Source organism: Aspergillus novofumigatus (assembly GCF_002847465.1).
Source record: "Aspergillus novofumigatus IBT 16806 chromosome Unknown P174scaffold_1, whole genome shotgun sequence".
NCBI lineage: Eukaryota > Fungi > Ascomycota > Eurotiomycetes > Eurotiales > Aspergillaceae > Aspergillus > Aspergillus novofumigatus.
The window spans coordinates 5047969-5067830 of NW_020194274.1; the positions used below are offsets into that span (position 1 = coordinate 5047969).

Consider the following 19862-nt stretch of genomic DNA (forward strand, 5'->3'; position numbering starts at 1 on the left):
GTCTAGCAAATGAGAGTGTTGCATTTCCTGGACATGTAAACCTCAAACCGCGCCGAGACTCCGAGCCCCTTGCGGGAAGATATGAAATGACATATCCAATTTATCCAGAACATGCTCTGTCCTACGCACAGGATCTCCCTCAGGCCGGGCCAATACCGTGACAGTGATCCTCCTGGGCAGGGTGCAGCATGGATGCCCAGACGGGATGTTACACTTCTTTATCGGTCCTGTGTACGCGTCGGCCCTGGTATTTCAACTTGTGTCGCCCTCTTCTCGACGAGTGCTGACACGAGCCCTTTTCTGATCTACCCCCGACGCTGTGCTTCGCTGGTGATGAAGCTCTTCAACCGTCTCTGCGCCGCGTTCTTCGCGGTCAGCATGGGTCTGTCATGATATTTACTGGCCTGAACTACTGGACTGTTAGCTAACTCTGGCTAGTGCTGGAACCATGCTGGGCCCAGTCGAGCACCCCGGTGGTCTACACCGACCCCGCCACGGGCATCACGTTTGATACGTGGACAGTGCCCACGAGCCAGACCGCAGGCGGTCTCACCTTCGGCGTGGCCCTCCCCAGCACAGCGTTGACGACAGACGTGACCGAGTTCATCGGATACCTGGTAATGGCGCTCCCAACCAACTTTGTCCACCTAGCTAACTAGACAAAGCAATGCGCATCCACCGACGCCACCAAAACAGGATGGTGCGGCATCTCCCTCAAGGGAAGCATGACCAGCAACCTCCTCCTCATGGCGTGGCCGTACAAGGACGAGATCCTGACCTCCTTCCGCTTCAGCTCGGGCTATACCATGCCCGACGTGTACGGCGGCAACGCAACCCTCACGCAGATCTCATCGTCCGTCAACGCAACGCACTACACGCTGCTCTTCCGCTGCCAGGGCTGTCTCGCGTGGAACCACAACGGTGTGACGGGGTCTGCGCCAACCAGCGCCAAACAGCTGGTGCTCGGGTGGGCGCAGTCCGTCGCTGCGCCGGGGAACCCGTCCTGCCCTGCGGAGATTACGCTGCAGCAGCACGATGCGCAGGGGATCTGGGTGGCGAAGCTTGATGCGTCGGCTGCTAGTGCGTCGTATGAGAAGTGGGCGGCGCTGGCGAACAAGACTGTTCCTGGTGATTGCTCCGGTGGCGGTGGTGGCACGGGTCCTGTCGGAGTGCCAGTGCCGCCTGGAACGACATTTGATTATGTCGTTGTCGGTGGTGGTGCAGGCGGGATTGTCGTCGCGGACCGGCTTAGCGAGGCCGGACACAGCGTGTTGTTGATCGAGAAGGGGCCCCGTCCTCCGGCCGTTGGGGTGGAACCATGAAGCCTGACTGGCTGGTTGGGACTAACCTGACTCGATTTGACGTGCCGGGGCTGTGCAATCAGATTTGGCACGATTCCGCAGGGATCGCCTGCGACGATATCGACCAGATGGCGGGTTGCGTTTTGGGAGGAGGGACCGCGGTTAATGCGGCCTTGTGGTGGAAGGTATGTCTCTCTCTGATCTATGGACGCATCAACGTTAATGACGGGGAACAGCCATACCCCCTTGACTGGACCTACAATTTCCCCGCTGGCTGGCAAGCGGAGGACATGGTCTCGCCGACAAACCGGGTCTTCAGCCGCATCCCCTGGACCGTCCATCCTTCCGCAGACGGAAAGATCTACATGCAGCAGGGCTACAATGTCATCGCGGGCGGGCTCCAAGCAGCTGGCTGGACGGAACTGACCCTGAACGACAACCCATCGTGGAAGAACCATACCTACGGCCATACCCCATACATGTTCTCCCACGGCGAGCGCGGCGGCCCCATGGCGACGTACCTTGTGTCTGCCAGCAAGCGAAGCAACTTTAAGCTTTGGATGAACACGACCGTCAAGCGAGTGGTTCGCACGGCCGATGGGCACGTCACTGGTGTGGAGGTGGAGCCCTTCCTGGATGGCGGATACGAGGGCGTCGTCAACGTCACGGCGAAGACGGGGCGTGTCGTTCTTTCGGCGGGGACGTTTGGCTCGGCTAGGATCTTGATGCGAAGTAATTTTGCCTTTTTTTGTTTTGTCATTGGGACTTCGCTAATGCGGACAAGGTGGTATTGGACCGGCGGATCAGTTGGATATCGTGAAGAGCTCAAGTGATGGACCCACGATGATCGACAAGTCGGCCTGGATCAACCTTCCCGTGGGCATGAATCTTGTGGATCACGTCAATGTAAGTCACTCTACCTGATGATCGGTTTTGAACTGACCAAAATAGACGGATACTGTTGCTACGCACCCCGACATTGTCTTCTATGACTTTTACGCCGCGTACGATGACCCGATCAAGAGCGATGCGTCGAACTATCTCAGTAAGTTTTGGCCTAGCTATTTGAAGCACGTTTCTGACCATGTCAGACAATCGGATCGGCGTCCTAACCCAGTCCGCCCCTAACATCGGTCCAATGTAAGTACCCCGTCGCCAATCATCTACATCCACAGTCTTACTGACCATCAGTTTCTTCGACGAAATCCGCGGTGCCGACGGCATCACCCGGCAGATCCAGTGGACCTCCAGAATGGAAGGAGGCCATGGCACAGCCGATGACCGTAAGTGCTGCATCGCCCATGAAAAAAACAAAAACCCAGCTAAACTGTCTAGACGCCGTCGTCATGAGCCAATACCTCGGCCGTGGCTCTACCTCACGCGGACGCATGACCATCACCGCGAACCTGGATACCGTCGTCTCGACGCTCCCTTACCTGCGGGACCAGCACGACGTCGACGCCGTCATCCAGGGCCTCATCAACATGCAGAATGCGCTCAAGGGGGTCGGGCTGAACTGGACCTATCCTGCGCCGAATATCACGGCTGCAGAGTTTGTCAATACGGTATGTTCTACTCAACGCTACCAGGTCCGTGATTCTAACTCTTAACTCCTATAGATGGAAATCACGGCGAGCACCAGACGCGCGAATCACTGGCTGGGTAAGTGCTAGACTCACTTTGTGTCAACTCATGCTGACCATTGACCACCCAGGGACATGCAAAATGGGCACCGACGACGGAAGAAAGGGCGGCACGGCGGTGGTGGATACCAATACCAAGGTTTACGGCACCGACAACCTGTTCGTCGTGGATGGGAGTATCTTCCCCGGTATGGTCACTAGCAATCCCTCGGCGTATATCGTGATTGCCGCTGAGCGTGCGGCGGATCGGATTCTTGCGTTGGCTACTTAGTTTGCATGCATGTATCAGAATCGCTTTAGTTGAGGAATCGACAGGTCCGTTCCTTCTACATGAAATATGCTGCTTATGATCGTACCGGTACTACAAGCGACGGAATATAGTAGTCTTCGTGCTGGCCAGTCATCCAGAACAGATAGCCATGCCATATCTGAATCTTCATTGTCATCATCATCATCAGTATATACTCCGTAACGCTAGCTGAGCCTCTTCCCCCACCGGATGATCAAGAGAAAACAGCAATAGCGCTGGAAAACGCAGCATCAATATCCTTGGTACCAGACACAATAGTACCCTTGTCAGTCGCAGTGGCAATAGCCTGGACAGCACCGGAAAGTGTATCCGTCTTGCTCTGCAGGGCATTCAGGTCGGCGAGGACGAGACTGCCCACGCCGGCGGAGTCGACTTGGGGTTTCTACACAATTAGCCCGTCTCAGTCTCACACAGATCAGATCGAAGGGAAAGAGAGGAGGGGGGTGGAGGTACCTTGGCAACAATCGCATTCAGCGAAGTGACGATATCGGGCTTCAAGCCCAGAAGAGCATTGGTGACGCTGGTGCTGTCGGCGGCAGACAAGGCCGAGGTGGCCTTTGCGTCGGAGGTGGCCTTGTCGATGTCGCTTTCCAGCTGTTGCTCGACGGCCTGGGCGGCCAGGGCCTGCAACAGGTCGCCGGTGAACGCGTTGAAGTGCTGGGTGAGGGTGTTGATGTCGGTCTTGATGGTGCTGAGGTCACTGAGGATGGTGGCGGCGTCGCGGACCACGAGGGGGCCCGAGATGGCCACGCCGATGAGGGTGGCGAGCACGGCAGTAGAGAGTTTGAATTGCATTTTGCTGTCTGTCTGTTTGTTGAGTGATTTGATGGTGAGGCATGGATAGCCGGCGTCGATGGGCTTTATATAGTTTTCCAGCCCTGACTTTTGTTGTAGACCATCATCATCATGAGACAATGAGGAGATCCTCGGTATGAAGAGTCCTCATCTGGATGTCGCAAATGGATGTTGCAAGTCCACCAATCGAGCCGTACGAGATGAGTCTGAGGAATTGCATTCTGCACTGTCTGCAGAGTGGGACCCAGAGGAATGTATTCACATGGGTAAGTCGAAACACCTAGGTATGAAGTTATATTGAGCCCAAGCCACCGTCAGCATCCATAGATGAATCCTTCCAATCACCCCCTGCTTACCCCACACTTCCCCGGGCAGAGACAACCCCATGGATTCATGACGAATTGGTGTGAGGCCTCGCGATTGGCGAAAAATAAACTAGCTACGGCGTGTTTGGTCTAGACTCGGACAGATGTAACCTCAGAAGACGCTCTATATCGGGAGTTAAGCGACGGAGCGTCTGCTTGTGTGACTTGCCACTCCATTCTTGCAGCTTGGCGCCAGACTTGGTCATGGATCAGCAAGCCCATTATTGAGACAAATACTGTGATTGGGGTTAGAAGTCGACCTGGCTCAAAACTGAGTCAGTCAGGCAAGTGTTGCGAAGGCGTCGAAATTCGTCATCACCAGTATATAGGGCATGCAGATGGCCACATGACCCGACTGAATCCTTTGACATGTTGGTTGATTGATTAAGACGAGCGGCAAGTCGTTGTTATAAGCAGGTTGATGGCATGCATGATCTGCCTCGGAATGACCCTCCGTAGCATCTGATCAGAGAAGGCATACCTACATGAGTTCAAGAACCGACTTTATCCGGACAACTGCCGAATGCACTGTCTGGAGTATCAGATGCAGAGATGTGCCTGAGATCGACCCTCTATCCCAGTGTTAGTTAGAAAATGGTTGACTCAGGCCCAACTACACTTCAAGAAGATGGAATACTTGGATCTCGACAGTCTTCGTCTCTCGTTGTACCCAATCTGAGTATGATCTTACGAGAGCCATACTGCTAATGAATGAGGAGATGATGATAGCCAGTCATCTTTGTAAGTGCTAGTAGTGTCATGGTGCCCAGACGAACGTAGCCAGCAATGTGTGATACGAGAGCCTAGTCAGTAGTGCCGGTCAGCCAATGTAATGGATATAGATTGGAAGGACACTAGATGACCGTGATTTTATGGATCTTTCTTAGTGATAATGCTTTAAGAATGTAAGCAAGGCTCAACAGACGGGAGTACCATGGACATATTATGCAACTCTTATATCAGAATGGCCATACAACTCACGACGAGGACTTCCACATTTCCTATTCAAAACATGGACGTCCCTCATAGATTCAATCCTTGCATTCATGACGTGAGATGCATTCTATCTCTTGTATACTGATTCATCTTGCTCAGCCACTGCCGACAATAACCGCTACTTCATGTATGTCCGATCTGCTCAGTCTATGAATGATGTATTCTCAGATGAATCTCTCACATCAAACAGAATAACGCATAACTGACAAGCACAACAGTGCGGCTGTCTGTCTATTGCAGCAATCCACCCAAGATGTCCACCACAAACGGCCCTTGCCGCTCTTCCTAGGTCCGGATAATACCACCGCGCTGATGTCCTTTCTCTCTCCCTCTCCCATGTCCGACACGCTGACGTCAGCAGGTAGGATCGCCTTTGCAAAGTACGACGAGATTTACTGGTCCCTACCACAATTGCGTCCGCTTGGAACCGTCTACAGGCCAAACATCGGTTGACTGGTATACTCGGTTTCGGAGAAGGTCGTTGATGGAAGTCACGAGGAAAACCCGAGAATCTCACGTTGATCTGCCGTGCCGAGAGAAATCCATTGATCGAAGAGGGCTGCGAGAAGAAGCTAGTCGAAGATAGTCAGCAGTGTGTTGTGCAGTAGTCACACACTGGTCTGCTGATTTATATGCAACATCGGCAAAGGATCAAAATGATGACAAAGAAATGACAACTATTTTCCTCGTGCCCATCCCGTTTGTGTTTTTTCTACATGGGCCGGGTGGTCCGGTTGCGGAGTCCGTGGGCTCGCGAGCATTTTGACTCGAATGAGGATTAGTCCTCATTGATTTGGCATTTGCATGTATGTACAAATATACAAATAGGTAAATCAAGACTTGATTTCGGCCATGTCCCCCCTAGCCGCAGCGCCTAGGTCATCCAGCTCCGACCCCAGCCGCACCTTGGACTGGATGAAGGAGCCGCGGTCATCCTGCATAGGCTTGTAGTGCGTATCAGGGCTCTTGGAGATGACGGCCACGACGGACGCGTAGATGACCAAGAGTATCAAAATCAGCGTTAGCGCCGCGTTGATCACGAAGAAGCACACCCCCATAACCCCCGAGACGATCCCCGGCTGGTCAAACACGCCGGAGAAAAAGAGCACAAAAATGGCGTTGAGGAAGTTGACCGCCGCGATGGCGATGTTGTACGTGTTGGTGCGCTTGTCCATCCACGGCCGCACGACGCTCACCCCGATCAGCATCAGGCCCTCGATGACTAGCAGTGCCACCGTCTGCACGATCGGCACTGACTGCCCCAGGCTGATGAACAGTGCTTTGACGAAGAGGTAGCCGATCATGACCAGGACGAAGCTGGCGGCGGTGGCGCGGTACTGCACGTACAGGAAGCCCCAGCGGTTGAGGCAGGTGGTGTCTGAGTATAGAACGTAGGCGGGGTTGCGGTGCATTGCGATCGACTTGCGCATGAGCAGGATGATCTTGAGCGCGGCCCAGACCAGCGCCCCGATGACCGAGGCCAGGATGATGGCCGCCACCACGATCTCCGCCGACGAGTCGTGCTGCGTGAACTCCCACAGGCAGAAGATGCTCAGCGGCGCAAAGCCGATGAAGACCAGACGGTACAAAACCCCGCGGGCCACGACGTCCCATTCCGCAAGGAAGTACCCCCATGCCGGACCCGTCCGTCCCTTTTTCGCCAGCACCGCGCAGACCACTTTCATCAGCAGGACGACGATCATAATCACCAAAGCAAAGAAGGTGAAGATAATAATACTCGTCAAGAACAGGTTCGTATCCTCGATCGCAGCCTTGAGCCCCACGCGCTTGATCCCCCGGACAATCACATTCGTCGGGCTCTCAGCCACAGCGCGCTTCCGCTTCTTCAGCACATTCACCGACGTGGTGGACAACTGCGTCAGCAGCGTCGACGGCATGCCCCCCGTCGACCGCTGGTACCACGTTCCGATCTTCTGCACCGCGCCGACCCGAATCACCCCCATGCTCCACTGGAAGTTCTGCGTCCACGATTGCACCATCGGCGGCATGTGCACCGCCAGCATCCCGACCATGGCCTGCGCCTGCACGAAGCTAAACAGCGCGAGGGTGTTGCCGGCCAGATGGGCCGCCGCGTTGGAATGGCCCTGCGTGGAGGTGAATGCCGACGCGGCCAGTCCCAGTCCCGAGATGATGGCCGTGGTCCAGCCGACTCCGGCCTGGTAGACTGTCTTGTCGTTGGAGAGGCGCGCCTCGACGCAGGTGATGCTCTCGCCGGTTGCGCTGGAGTTGACGTAGATCCGGACGGTAGCGTCAAGGTCAGGGACGGTATATGCGATGCCTGCCGCAATTTAGACGAGGGAGGTTGATGGAGGGGGGGTAGGAAGAGACTAACCGGGAATCTGGCTGACGACATCCTTCCCGACCTCGATCGAGGCGGTCGGAACATCGATGGGACCGGCATTCATAGGACAGAATCCCTTCATCTTGTCCGTCTTGCACGGATCGATCGTGTCCTGGGGGATCGCATATCCGTAGACGTACAGGATGAGGTCGGCGGTGACTTTGCCAGAGATGGAGGCTACGCCATCGAAACTGAAGGTCAGAGTTCGGTTATCAGGAGTAAAGAGGACATTGAAATAGGTTGCGGTGAAATTCGAGCTGTCTTGACAGATATTCAGGGCGTTGGATTCGATGAGTCGGACGGCCGAGGCGGGGAGGAAGAGGCTGAGGAGGGCTAGAAAGCCGAAAACGAGCGATAGTAAATTCATTACTGATTATCAAGAGATGGTATCTTCATCGAAAGAGCATTATGGCAATAAAATTAAATCAAGATTAAAGCTGTTGTGATAGGAAAACTGGTACTCCCGGTTGAAAGTGGATAACAGAAAGAAAATGACGAGGAAAAGGCACGTCACATGCAGTGGTGGAGGAAAGAAAGGAAAGAAAGACATCCGTTCTATTTACAGACATTCAAATTATTAGGTACGCAGATACATTAATAGATACATTAGTTTCATTCGCCCCTGAAGGAAATTGTGAGTTTAAGCGGCCAAATAGTTCAGGGTCTGATAGGCTGCTAAGAACGCCCTTTAAAAACATGGCCAATCCGACTGTTCTAATAGCCTTCTTAGTAGCATTACTATTCCTTTACTATTCCTTTACTAGTTATTCCCTTTCGAATGATGACAGTTGCTTACTGTGAGCAATATACGAGTACGATCCTTGTCTATCACTTGATTGGTCATGCGAGATTGGCAATGTGTCAATCTCACGTTTAACTATCGCTCCTGGTCTCCTTTGACTAACGTAACTTGGCTACTAAATATCTTCTATAGTTAAACCCTTACTCATGATTCAGCCAAATAAGGTTGTTTCCGACTGTCGATCATCGCCGTCTCAGCCTTTGAGAAGTCCAGTGTCATCGTATGAACATTGCATGGACATTTCTAAGTAAGTTTATTCATTACCTGCTCTATATGAGTAGAATGTCCAGCTGTAGTTGACACACTCCACACTCAAAATGAAACATATTGAATGGAATTAAGACTCCTTATCCCGAGTCTCAGGCCACAGCATCCGCCGCGTAGCTACAGCCCATATCGTGCCCACACCCACACATAACCAGACAACCACCTGGGCAATCGTCAACCCCGTCGCAACCCACAGAATCGCCGGCGACTGCAACACCTGTCCGATCCGAATGGTAGCAATCACAAACCCCGTGTTCGGGAAGACCATACTCCAATATGGAAGCGACATGCCCAGCGCCCCCGTGCCCCCGGAAACGCGACACTGGGCCAAGACGCTGAGGACAGCAATGCAAAGACAAAAGGCCGCCATTGTCCACAGGAAGATAGCGACCAGCGCGGCGAGCACAAGGGCGATGTCTCCTGCTGTGACGGAGACTTGCTGGCTAGCAGAGGCGTCCGCGTAGGAAATGATGTACCGCTCAGGAAACTGCTTCACGGCTGCTTCCGCCATCCCGATCAGGGCGAGGGCCGTGAAACTCCATGGTCCCACGGCGATGAACATTTCTGGTCGGTCAGATGCCTTGGGGAGTCCGTCTTTGTTGAGTCGGTAGAAGTACTCGGCGTAGATGAAGAGAGACATGATAAATCCGAAGCCTTGGAAGGTTGTCCCCCAACTAGAATGGGGAGGGCATGATGACGAGGCTGATGCGATGCCAGCACCGACGCGATTGTCCCTGCCAGCATGGCCGGAAACGAAGGGAGAAGACGGACGAGGGCAAACGGCTGGCGACTGGCCATGCGGATATGGTAGAGGTACCAGTTATGCCAGATGGCCTGGATGGTCGAGAGGGCGACGTAGATCCAAAAGACGATGCGAAGGGCAACCTGCAGCCAGGGGTCGCATGCGTCGGTTCCGTAATTCTCGGCTCCGAGAATGATTGTTGCCAGGGCCAGTAGACATGTTCCCATAAAGTGGCTTTCATTGGGCTCTTGGAAGGATTCTTTCAGCGCGGAGCACTTGGTCAGGAAGCGAATGATCAGACAGGCAGATATACCCAGGAAGAGGGCGAGATTGAGGATGTAGACAATCTTGCCAATGGTCTTCAACCCGGGGAATTGATGCGGCGTGCTAGACAGGAGAACAGCAATACCTCCTGTAGCCATGGAAATGGAATACCATCCCCAAGTGACCTGGCATATTCGATCCGAGACGGATACTTTGGTGATCATCGTCCACCAGTAATCACCTTTCGGGGTCAATAATTTGACGACTTCGAACGCATTTTGAGGTCGAGCAACCGGATTATTATCTACCGTCTGCTCAATGCCTGCCCTGTTTCGGCATGTCCACTTCGGCGTCATGGTGGGCAACGTTGAGTCGGCCCGATGGGCTGATATCTCGGATCTTGACCGCGTCTGACGTCAACACTCATGGGAGCCCACCAAATTATTTAGCTTATTATAGCTCTGGATGCATTAACGGGATTCAATCAGATCTTCTCATCTACTTCCACATGATAAATTCCTTGGATCGCAGGGAATAAGCAAGGTGAAGTGAATATGTGATATCATATATCTACATGTGTGAATGCAGCGTTAGTAGCAGTGTATCAGGTAATGCAGGCCCCTAAGGTATAACCATATAACTAGGTACCTAGATACCTGAGGCACTACTAGGTAATAGTAGAGCTGCTCTAGTACTTCTAACCACTAAAAATATATCTTTATATAATACTCTAGACAATCATCTATGAATATATATAATCAACCAGACATACTCTCATACTATCTCTCTATATTATAAACCTTCTAATCTTATATTCAACAGTCACATGCTCCTGATTAAGTAATTAGTCGGTCTTAGACCCTTGTCGTCCACTTTCCATCCTCCTGCCGCTCGATCGATCCTGACCTTGAGGTTGATGAGGTTGAGCAATAATGGGCACAGAAGATACAAGTTTCTCCTGCAATATCTGCGGGGGCCGCCCCCAACATACAAAAACCTTATCAAACAGTCCTCGCTCCAGTATCTTGACGAAGCAAACCAAATTAGCGACCATGAGGCATTTTGATGATTACTGCAATTGTGGAGGGCAACAGGAGCAAGTATGTACTGAGCGGTGTCGGCAGGGCATACTTGAAACCAGCCTAAGACTGCAAACCAGGACGGGGATTCGAGATTCTGCAATGCTATGTTTGGATATGACTCTGCCTACCTTGCCGCAACCGGGCTCAAAAATGGCGGACATGTAACGTTTATATTTAAGGCACCTAGACACGCCGTGCTAAGGGCAGGATAGTTCATGAATGTCTCTGCCCCAGAAAGCTATTGTCCCCATAAATGTCTCAAAGGAAGCACCCCGAGTGCCACGAAAAAGAGTCCTGGTTTGCAAAGTTGCCATTGCGGGACCCGATCTATTGCCGATATGGTTGTAGTTGACTGGTTGTACTAGCAAGACAGTGCCGTATTTTCGACTGCTTTTGATTCTATGTGAGCGACGGGGAATAGTGGAGGACGGTTCACATATACCTCACATGCAATTCTCACGACGGGAGGCTAATAGCAGAACAGAAATTGGCGAGCTCAGGCTAAATGCAAGACCGCTTATGCCCAGAATAATGGAGACAACTGAACAACTAGGGCATATTGAACTCATGAGAAGCAGTATTCGATTAGATATCCCTGTCTCAAACTAACTTCAAACTATTAAGGCTTGAAAATATCTCAGGAAATGATGTGGTCCTTTAGGCTTCTATACAACTGTCTCATAGATCAAAAATAGGTGGCGATCGAACAAGAAGTGCCTCTGTGGTGTAGTTGGTTATCACGTGAGTCTCATATGCCTGTATGATCAGAAGCTCCACTTCTGAGCCATCTCAAGGTCGGGAGTTCGATCCTCCCCGGAGGCATTTTTTTATCCATTCCTTTATTTTTACCTTGACCAAAGCAAGATTGAATCTATTTGCATGAATCTATTCTCATGAATTATGTCTAGCGTATATACAATATACACGGGTCTATTATTTACAAATGAATGCCAGACTACTGCAAGCGAGCCTGCATCCTCTTCTCCTTGATCACCTCCCTCATATACGGACTCTTCTCGCGCACTTTTCTCCCCCAGACAATAAAAGCAATCGGCGCAAGGACCAGCGACAAACTGATAAACGCCAGCAGTGTACTGGCCCACTGGAACCCCAGCGTGTTATACATGCTCATGGCCGCCAACGGCAGGAACGCCGAAAAGGTATTCTCCCCCAGCACGAAACACGCCATCACACTGCCGGCGTACTGACTGTACGCATCGACAATGTAATCCGCCAGTCCGGAGACCACCACGACACTCCCCGCGCCGACCATGAAGAGTCCCACCGCAGGGGCGATCCACGGCAGAGTCGGATACGAGGTCCACGCGTACACGAACATGCCGCCGGAAATGCCAACCACACTGCCGGCTACGGACAGGTACAGCCGTGCTTCGGGAATGGGGAGACCGGGCGTCTCGGCATTGCGACGAGCAGAAGCAAAGTAGAGCTTGGCCGAGGGGATGGAGAAGAACCATCCAGCGACTTCGCCAATCACAATTGCGGCCTGGACGTATCCAGCCTCCACAGGACCCCAGTCGTAGAGTCCCACAAACACCTGCTCGACGGACTGGGTGAAGAGGTACAGAGTGCCGACGGTAAAGGCGGACCACAGCGTCGAGAAGAACACCACGTACTCGGTGACCAGCATTTTGAGGGGCCGCTGGATGCTCGTGGCCAGCAGCTGCAGCAGAGGCTCTGCGTCGAGCTCCTGGCGCGTATATGCATTCTGTCCTTTGGCGCGTAATCGCTTGGCGCGCTGGTGCAGGATGACCGCAGCGCGGGATTCCTTGAAGACCAGAAAGTTGATCGGGAACAACACCCCGTACCAGATCAACTGCAGATAAGAAATCCATCTCCAGGACAGGAACTGAAAAATGGACGCTCCAATCACCGGGCCGACGCTGCTGCCCGCCAGATAGGCCCAGATCCACAGACTGACGGGCTTGCTGCGCTGCTTCTCCGTCTCCCACACGTTCCCGATCACGCTGGCGGCACTGTTGCCGATGACGGTGACGCAGCCTCCCGCAAAGAACCGCGTGATGACCAGCGTCTCAAAGCTCTGCGCCACGCCTTGCGGAATGACGAAGAGAATCAACAGGAGATGCGTGAGGAGGAACGTCCGCCGGATCCCAAAGTCCTCCATGATGGGGAGGATGAGCAGAGAGAAGAAGACGCCTCCGAGGGCCCAGGAGGTAACAGGCCAGTACGAGTGCGGGAAGGCGGCATCGCTGACCCCAAATCGCTCGTTGATGGCTTCATGGGCGACGGTGATGATGGTGCCGTTCATGAGCGACACAAACGTCATGAGCAGCGAGATGCAGGTGATAAGCCATTTTCTCGCCTTGGACCAGTTCAGTGGGTTTTCCGGATCGTCTGGTCCATCCCAATCTACGATGGTCACGTCTGAGCTCACTGAACTGTCTGTCAGTAAAAGATTCTTGTGATGTACATTTGTATATATACAGACACACTTACCGGAATCCTGATCCCCACGGTCATTAGTGAACATTCTTAATGCTCAGTGCTATACACCTAGCTCTGGCACTGCGCAGGCCCAGACAACCATATATATATACATACACCATCAACCTCTCAACCGATTGACCCAACATGGTTAGGCTGTGGAAAAATCGGTGGCCACTCTCGTGCTGGATTTCCCCATATGGTCTGGAATCATGAAGAATGCGCCGGGCCAATGAGACTGGAATTATTCGACGGTAGTGGACCTTGGTAGAGCGTGGGAGGAACAGGATCTGGTCCAAATTACATAAAAAGAATTAATCATGCTGTCAGTGCCTGACTCTCTTGGCATCTTGTACCTGTCTTCATCAGTTATGAATATAGACATCTATCTTCAGAGTATTAGAGTGCTGATAGCGGGAATATGTATGAGTATTCACATCCCAGCCTGAGACTGAATCGAATGCATTGTGACGATGTCTATAGATGCCTTACTGTGTTGCCAGCCAGTTGCCACTATGACTTCACAGTTTCCTACTTCTTCCGCTAAGCTTCTCCAATGAGCTGCCTAATCAGGCTAGTGCCAGGAAGGAAGAATATTCAATAGATCGATCCTTATGATTGGATGACAATATGGCAGGTACCTAAAATCCCCTTTGTTTCTGTATGTCAATGCACAGAATACGCCGAGATCGACAGAGGCATGGATGCTGCGTTATCAGCTCGACACACTCGATGTGTCAAAATGATAAGATCTTTTGTTCATTTGTTTATTTTCGTGTTATAAAGGCATCTCATAAGTATATCCTCCAGTACCTATCGCTCATAAATGTGTCCTATTCAGGCGATGGCACTGCTGATATCAAAGCTCTGCACCCCTTTCAAGCAGATATTCATAAAGGGGCCCAGGGGACCTCCGTGACTGAACATGACGTAAAGGAGTCTGCCCATCGCTGTTCCGGGTGTTGATGTCTGCCCCAGCCTCGACCAGAATCCTGGCGATCTCCTCGTTCCCCCTGGCACATGCACTCGCAAGACAACTCCACCCGTCCTCGTCTTTATCATTGACATTTGCCCCATGGGCGATCAGCAGTCTTACAAGCTGGGGATTCTCTTCCTCGGTCGCGCACATAATAGGCGTGTGCCCTTCCGCAATTCGCGCATGGACGTTCACTCGACCGGTCCGGAGCAGCATCTCAGCTATCTCGCAGTCATTCCCGGGGGAAAATTCACAGGCAATGAGCAGGGGGTACGACCGGCATGATCTACAGGATCGGGATCAACGCCCTTTTCGAGTAGATACCGCGTGACCCGGACCATATGATTGTCAACTGCGTTCATGAGTCGATCGGGACCATGGGCAGTTGCGAAGTCCGGATCAGCGCCACGTCGGAGTAAGAACTCGACGGCCTCATCTTGGCGTCTCCAGAGGGCTGTGTGCAACGGTGTCCAACTCCTCTGGTCGCGAATAGTCACGTCTGCGCCGTTGGCGAGCAAGAGCTCCATCGTTTCGAGATGACCGCCCGCGGCAGCCACGCTTAAAGGAGTCCGGCCTGCATTGTCTGGTTTATCCACTTCGATGCCCAGCTGTATGAGCATTTCAACCAGCGGCTGATCGTTCCGCCGTACGGCGATATGGAGGAGTGTTTCTCCATCAGTTTGAATGTCTATCCTGGCGCCACGGGCCAAGAGCGCTTTGAATATGGGGATGGAACCGTTGGTGACCGCCCAGTGGATGGGGGTATCCCGCGAGAGTTGGGCGAGCTTGGATCTACTCCATGCCGCAGTAGAAGATCCACCACCGTTTCGTGGTTTTCTCTGGCCGCCCAGCATAAAGCCGTCTCTCCGTCCTCCCGACCTTTTCTGTCCCGACGCCCCAAGCAAGCAACGTCTCGACGACATCCGCGTGGCCCTCCTTGGCCGCGTGCCCGAGAGCAGTGAATCCGGTACGGTCCCGAATATTCGGATCCACTCCATGAGCAAGGAAATACTGGACCAGTGACTGGTGTCCCATGACTGCAGCCAGCGATAGAGCCGTATACCCACAACAGCTGAGCGGATTACACCCACGACTCATGAGGAACTCGACCAGAGCTTGACTCCCGCTTCTAATGGCCGGATGGAGTGCCCCAGCGCCTGTACACTCATACTGCTGGAGATCTGCCCCTCGCTCGATCAGGAGTAGAACACATTCCAGAGATCCTCGTTCTAAAGCGAAATGCAGCGGTTGTAGGCTGAATGGGGTGGACGGCAGGGTAACCTTTGTGTCTTCCCGGGCTAGTAATACTCGCATAGCTGCGTCGTGCCCATTTTGGATTGCCAAAGAAAGGGGAACCCGAGGAAATTGACGGTTCTCGTTCGGGCTAGCCCCAAAATCCAGTAAGAGCTTCAAGACACGATCGTAGCCTCGTTCGGCCGCGATGTTCACCAGCGGTGTCTCACTTATGTCGTCATCGCTGTCTTCGTCCTCATCGTTCGGGTCCGACTTGGGTTTACCATCAACAGGTGCACCTAGCTCTAGGCATTTTCTAACGGTGCCCTCAGCGCCGCCATACACACCCCAGCGAAGAGCAGAGCTGTGGGAATATCGGTTATTATTCTGGTAGAGGAACCGGTTTAGCGGTGGGTAAAGCAGACGGCTACTCTGCGCAAGAGCGTTGATGTCCCTCTCTCGCGACAGATTATCAGCCAAGAGAAAGAGGACATCATCTGGCAGTCGTAAAATGGACATGCTCTATGTAATGAGAATTGATGGATGGATGGATGGATGGATGGATGGCTGGAGGAGGTTGTCGTGCATTTGAGGGGCCGAGAAACTAAGCCTAAGCTAAATGAAGGCCTACACGCGATTGGCCGCATTGTGTATGCACGTCCATTCTACAATATCAGGAGACTCTCGATTGGATATGCAGGTTGCTATATGATGATGATAGACGATACTTCTAACCTCTCTTCTAAGTGTATTACCGCTGCTCTTGAATAATGATCCGCATATATCTGGCAGCCATTAGTCTTATGCTCTCTATCCAAAGCTAGTGACTTACATGCTCATGCCCACCAACGCCAGGATAATCCCGATAATGCTCTGAAAATAGATGGGATGCGTGCTAAAAGCCCATCCCAGCCCGACAATAATGCACGTCTTGAGCTGACCGACCACAGTCCCACTGATGGGCCCCGCCAAGTCAATAATGAAAAACTGCGAGAGATTCACCAAGGAAGCAAAGATGCCGCTCTGTACTCGTTAGATAAGGATTGAACAATGAAGAGGGGATCCATACCAGTAAAATTAGAATCCACATGGATACTGGAACAGCCCCCAAGGGCGGCGTCGCAGTGAAAGGAACCGTGAGCAGCAACAGAACGGTGCTGACTGGTGCCTGGTTCAGAAGAAGCTGCATGCTATTCAACTGGAGTTTCTTGTGATACTGCCCAATCCAGACCATGTAGATTGAACTGGCGCAGACGCCTGCAAGGGCAAATACCGTTCCCCATGACGAAGTCCTCGTAGCGCTCGTGTTGTCCATCGCGAGGGAGTCATAGTAGGAAACGATTCCCACGCCGGTGCACAGCAGTATAAGTGGCGAGACGGCCATTCTGGGAATCTTGGTCGAGTAGAGCATGTAGTTGAGCAGGGCCACGACGGGGGTCAAGAGTAGTCGAGCCAACTGATGGAACATGACGGACGAATATGCAAGCGAGAGATTCTGAAGAATCACCTGGATACACATTGCGGCCGCCAGGGGGATAATCTTCACTGCCGACACCTGTTTCGGCATGAAGACGGCGCACTGTGGCCGAGAGATGATCCATAATGTGGCGCCGGTGATGAAGAAATGGTATGCAGCAAAGGCGACCTGGCAGTTGCGGAATGATATATCAGACAGAATATATTTGTTGGTGAACACCTGGACTGGTCAGTTTAGATTTTTTCTAAGAAGTGAAGTGCATACTATGGCAACGGTGGAGGTAACATTGATTGCCGTCCATATAATGAAGCGAAGACCCGGGGCTGCCTTGTCTTGTTTCTTTGTATCTGCTAGTATCCCGGCATATTTCTCTCGATCTTCACGATCCGGACATTCCGTGTAGCCGGACGACGAGAGATCTGCATCGTAGTCGGACAGAGTCGAACTGACAGGCTCGACCGCTTCCTCTGGAGCCTTTTCAGAAAGAGTAGTCGTGTAAGACATTTTCAGTAGATATTGTCAAAACAAGCAGGTGAGAGCTTACCGACAAGGCTATATGGAAGACAACTATGACCTGGAACCCGTGACGGCTTGCTTGGTTGAGTGGAGTGATGACACCCAAGATCCAGTATTCGTGGCAATCAATGGAACATTGTGATCATTGTCCGTGTCTCATCAGACAAAGACAAGTAATTGTTATTGATTAAGGCTACCGTGCGGGTCCAGTCGTTCGCATCCGGAAGGGTTGCAGCGGTGGACATGGGACAAGTAACCTCACGTTGCATTTTCGCTAAGGGCATACTTTTACGAAATATAGCTGATTACACTGGATAAAGTCTTGAAAAGTGCTATGCAAAGTGCTATTTTACACGGTGGCAGCTACAAATCTAAATGAAACATACAGGCTCTCTACTAAACATCATCGGAATACGCAACATGAAACCCCTGCGGATATTGAAACTCCTTCACCTTCAACTCGGCCGGTGACCATGGCTTATGATCGTCTGGCCACTGAGACGTCACCGTCTCATTTCCTGCCAGCAGCCGATGGAGGTTGAGCTTCGTACTGTATACCAGATCCCACGCCTCGTCTGGATGCCAGTTGTCCTGTCCGTAGGTCTCAATGTCCGAGTCCTTGTATGAAGAGCCCGCGCGTCGATGCGTCGCAATCAGATTCGGATGTGGCGCATAGCATTGGATCCGAGGGCGATTCTTGCCTCCACACATGTCGCCCAGGGCATTGTCCACGGGAATTTCCAGGTGGTCAACCGACAACGAGGCCAGGATCTTCCGAGCCCCATTGTAGGTCACAGCGTACCCGTAAAGGCAGCATCCGGTGTCTGCGCGATAGACATACCGGGTTGATTCCTCGGGAGCTGAGGAAATCGGTGCTTCCACTGGTCCAGCGGTCCCCGCCGGTCGACCCAGAAGCTTCGGCGGTTCATGCCTGGGACCGTAGGATCATTGGGAATTGCGTAGAATTGGGTCTCATTGACTCCGGCAGCCGTTGAGCATCCCCCAACCCAGAGAAGGTCCCAGTCAGTACCATAAGGGGCTTGTTTCGAGGCGGTCTTGGTTGGCGAAAGTGTCCGGAGTCCTCGGGCGAATTCACGAAGCTGCTGTTTGAGCGAGACATCCCAGTCCGCATCGTCTTCCATAATAAGGGCCGTTGCGTGCCGTTTTTCCACGACTCTGCGGGTTGTCAGTAATCGTTTGTCCCAGGTGCGATGCCACATACGTGCGAAGAGCATTCATATGAGCTCGCCAACAGGCTGCAACCGTAGGTTTAATAATAGTCATGTTCATTCCCTGAACCTGTATTAGCGAGACCAGACCAGACCAGACCAGACAGAAGCAAAGATCATTACCTGAGGAAGTGACTTTGGATGGACTTCGTCTGGTTTCACTCCGTCTAACCAGTCAACCTGGAAGCCGACAATCGAGGCCGCCAGAGCGAGGAAATCGCGCTTATCGGTACGCTCCTTGAGACCAATGGCATAGACATGTTCGAACTGGACACGTTAGACAGGACTACAATAGCAGCTTTGAGATGGCATACTCCAAGTGTCTCATTTTGAATTGTCTTATACAGATAATCATCCCCCGACGAGAATGGCCACCACGGACCATATGTCGCGTTGCCGTGTAGTCGACTCCATTGCTGATCAGCGCATTGAGCAAGAGGATGCTGAATAAAAACCCGGCAATGATCTTGATGACCTTGGAGTTCCACAGCGTCATGACGACAGCCATGGAGTAGGGATTGGCCAGAGACTGGACTTTAGTAAGGACGTTGATCGAGGACAGTCTGTAGGCAGACAGTGAGGATGAGGATGAGGTGATTGTCTTCCTCTCTTGTCTATATCGACCTCATCCAGTGGTTACAAAGCTCACAATGGGCATTCTTTAGTCTTGACACACCCTCTTGGGACGGATAGCCTTGTTCTGTCCGTTTTCGTCCATGGCTGCTGTTTCCGCTGCTTCAGCATCTCGGTGATGCCGCTTCCAACAACGTTTTATTTCCGTTTTAGGCAATTCACTCAGATCGGTCTGCAATCAAATACAAAGCTGAGGTCTTCCAGATGCATCATTTAGATGACCTGGTCGAATAAGAGCAAGACGAGACAAACCATCCTGGTCCCCTGGATTCCTGAGGCACTCACCAAGTAACGGATGATCAGGTGACCTCGTCCCAATGCGGGAAATGTAGTACAGTTACACAGGATACGCCACATGACCCAATCACAATTCACAACATTGGTATGTATCAGGTATCAATTCATT

General features: G+C 52.3%; 8 protein-coding genes and 1 non-coding gene across 9 annotated transcripts; 3 read left to right on the top strand and 6 right to left on the bottom strand.

Annotated features, from left to right (window-relative positions):
* Nucleotides 1–333: 333 nt before the first annotated feature.
* Nucleotides 334–3215, top strand: P174DRAFT_469899 (cellobiose dehydrogenase; the record flags this gene model as incomplete). Its single annotated transcript, XM_024830577.1, has 12 exons — nucleotides 334–382; nucleotides 439–617; nucleotides 666–1218; nucleotides 1287–1486; nucleotides 1538–2033; nucleotides 2086–2207; nucleotides 2253–2346; nucleotides 2393–2441; nucleotides 2493–2584; nucleotides 2637–2866; nucleotides 2921–2963; nucleotides 3016–3215. The coding sequence occupies 12 exons, from the start codon at nucleotides 334–336 to the stop codon at nucleotides 3213–3215; spliced, it is 2307 nt and encodes a 768-aa protein (XP_024688248.1).
* Nucleotides 3216–3327: 112 nt separating this feature from the next.
* On the bottom strand, nucleotides 3328–4489 carry P174DRAFT_438098 (mannoprotein). The gene is made up of 2 exons (XM_024826455.1): nucleotides 3708–4489; nucleotides 3328–3636 (listed from the first exon to the last, which is right to left on the bottom strand). The coding sequence occupies exons 1-2, from the start codon at nucleotides 4047–4049 to the stop codon at nucleotides 3448–3450; spliced, it is 531 nt and encodes a 176-aa protein (XP_024688249.1). The 5' UTR covers nucleotides 4050–4489; the 3' UTR covers nucleotides 3328–3447.
* A 1373-nt stretch (nucleotides 4490–5862) lies between these two features.
* P174DRAFT_438099 (transient receptor potential ion channel family protein) lies at nucleotides 5863–8317 on the bottom strand. The gene is made up of 2 exons (XM_024826456.1): nucleotides 7764–8317; nucleotides 5863–7709 (listed from the first exon to the last, which is right to left on the bottom strand). Exons 1-2 carry the CDS (start codon nucleotides 8137–8139, stop codon nucleotides 6244–6246), a joined length of 1842 nt encoding a protein of 613 aa, XP_024688250.1. The 5' UTR covers nucleotides 8140–8317; the 3' UTR covers nucleotides 5863–6243.
* Nucleotides 8318–8435: 118 nt separating this feature from the next.
* P174DRAFT_438100 (tellurite-resistance/dicarboxylate transporter family protein) lies at nucleotides 8436–10273 on the bottom strand. Its single transcript, XM_024826457.1, has 2 exons — nucleotides 9540–10273; nucleotides 8436–9495 (listed from the first exon to the last, which is right to left on the bottom strand). Exons 1-2 carry the CDS (start codon nucleotides 10003–10005, stop codon nucleotides 8912–8914), a joined length of 1050 nt encoding a protein of 349 aa, XP_024688251.1. The 5' UTR covers nucleotides 10006–10273; the 3' UTR covers nucleotides 8436–8911.
* Nucleotides 10274–10618: 345 nt separating this feature from the next.
* On the top strand, nucleotides 10619–11209 carry P174DRAFT_53568 (uncharacterized protein). The gene has a single exon (XM_024832372.1). It carries the CDS (start codon nucleotides 10780–10782, stop codon nucleotides 11092–11094), a length of 315 nt encoding a protein of 104 aa, XP_024688252.1. The 5' UTR covers nucleotides 10619–10779; the 3' UTR covers nucleotides 11095–11209.
* Nucleotides 11210–11644: 435 nt separating this feature from the next.
* Nucleotides 11645–11751, top strand: P174DRAFT_t13. Its single transcript has one exon. It is a non-coding gene; the product is annotated as a tRNA-Met (tRNA).
* Nucleotides 11752–11884: 133 nt separating this feature from the next.
* Nucleotides 11885–13788, bottom strand: P174DRAFT_400780 (putative MFS multidrug transporter; the record flags this gene model as incomplete). The annotated part of the gene is made up of 2 exons (XM_024823912.1): nucleotides 13405–13788; nucleotides 11885–13341 (listed from the first exon to the last, which is right to left on the bottom strand). The coding sequence occupies exons 1-2, from the start codon at nucleotides 13436–13438 to the stop codon at nucleotides 11885–11887; spliced, it is 1491 nt and encodes a 496-aa protein (XP_024688253.1). The 5' UTR covers nucleotides 13439–13788.
* Nucleotides 13789–16429: 2641 nt separating this feature from the next.
* P174DRAFT_361590 (uncharacterized protein) lies at nucleotides 16430–17582 on the bottom strand (the record flags this gene model as incomplete). The annotated part of the gene is made up of 3 exons (XM_024821797.1): nucleotides 16430–16624; nucleotides 16671–17246; nucleotides 17343–17582. 3 exons carry the CDS (start codon nucleotides 17580–17582, stop codon nucleotides 16430–16432), a joined length of 1011 nt encoding a protein of 336 aa, XP_024688254.1.
* A 370-nt stretch (nucleotides 17583–17952) lies between these two features.
* On the bottom strand, nucleotides 17953–19688 carry P174DRAFT_438103 (uncharacterized protein). The gene is made up of 6 exons (XM_024826458.1): nucleotides 19206–19688; nucleotides 19138–19161; nucleotides 18947–19090; nucleotides 18817–18887; nucleotides 18503–18770; nucleotides 17953–18446 (listed from the first exon to the last, which is right to left on the bottom strand). The coding sequence occupies exons 1-6, from the start codon at nucleotides 19329–19331 to the stop codon at nucleotides 17991–17993; spliced, it is 1089 nt and encodes a 362-aa protein (XP_024688255.1). The 5' UTR covers nucleotides 19332–19688; the 3' UTR covers nucleotides 17953–17990.
* Nucleotides 19689–19862: the final 174 nt, after the last annotated feature.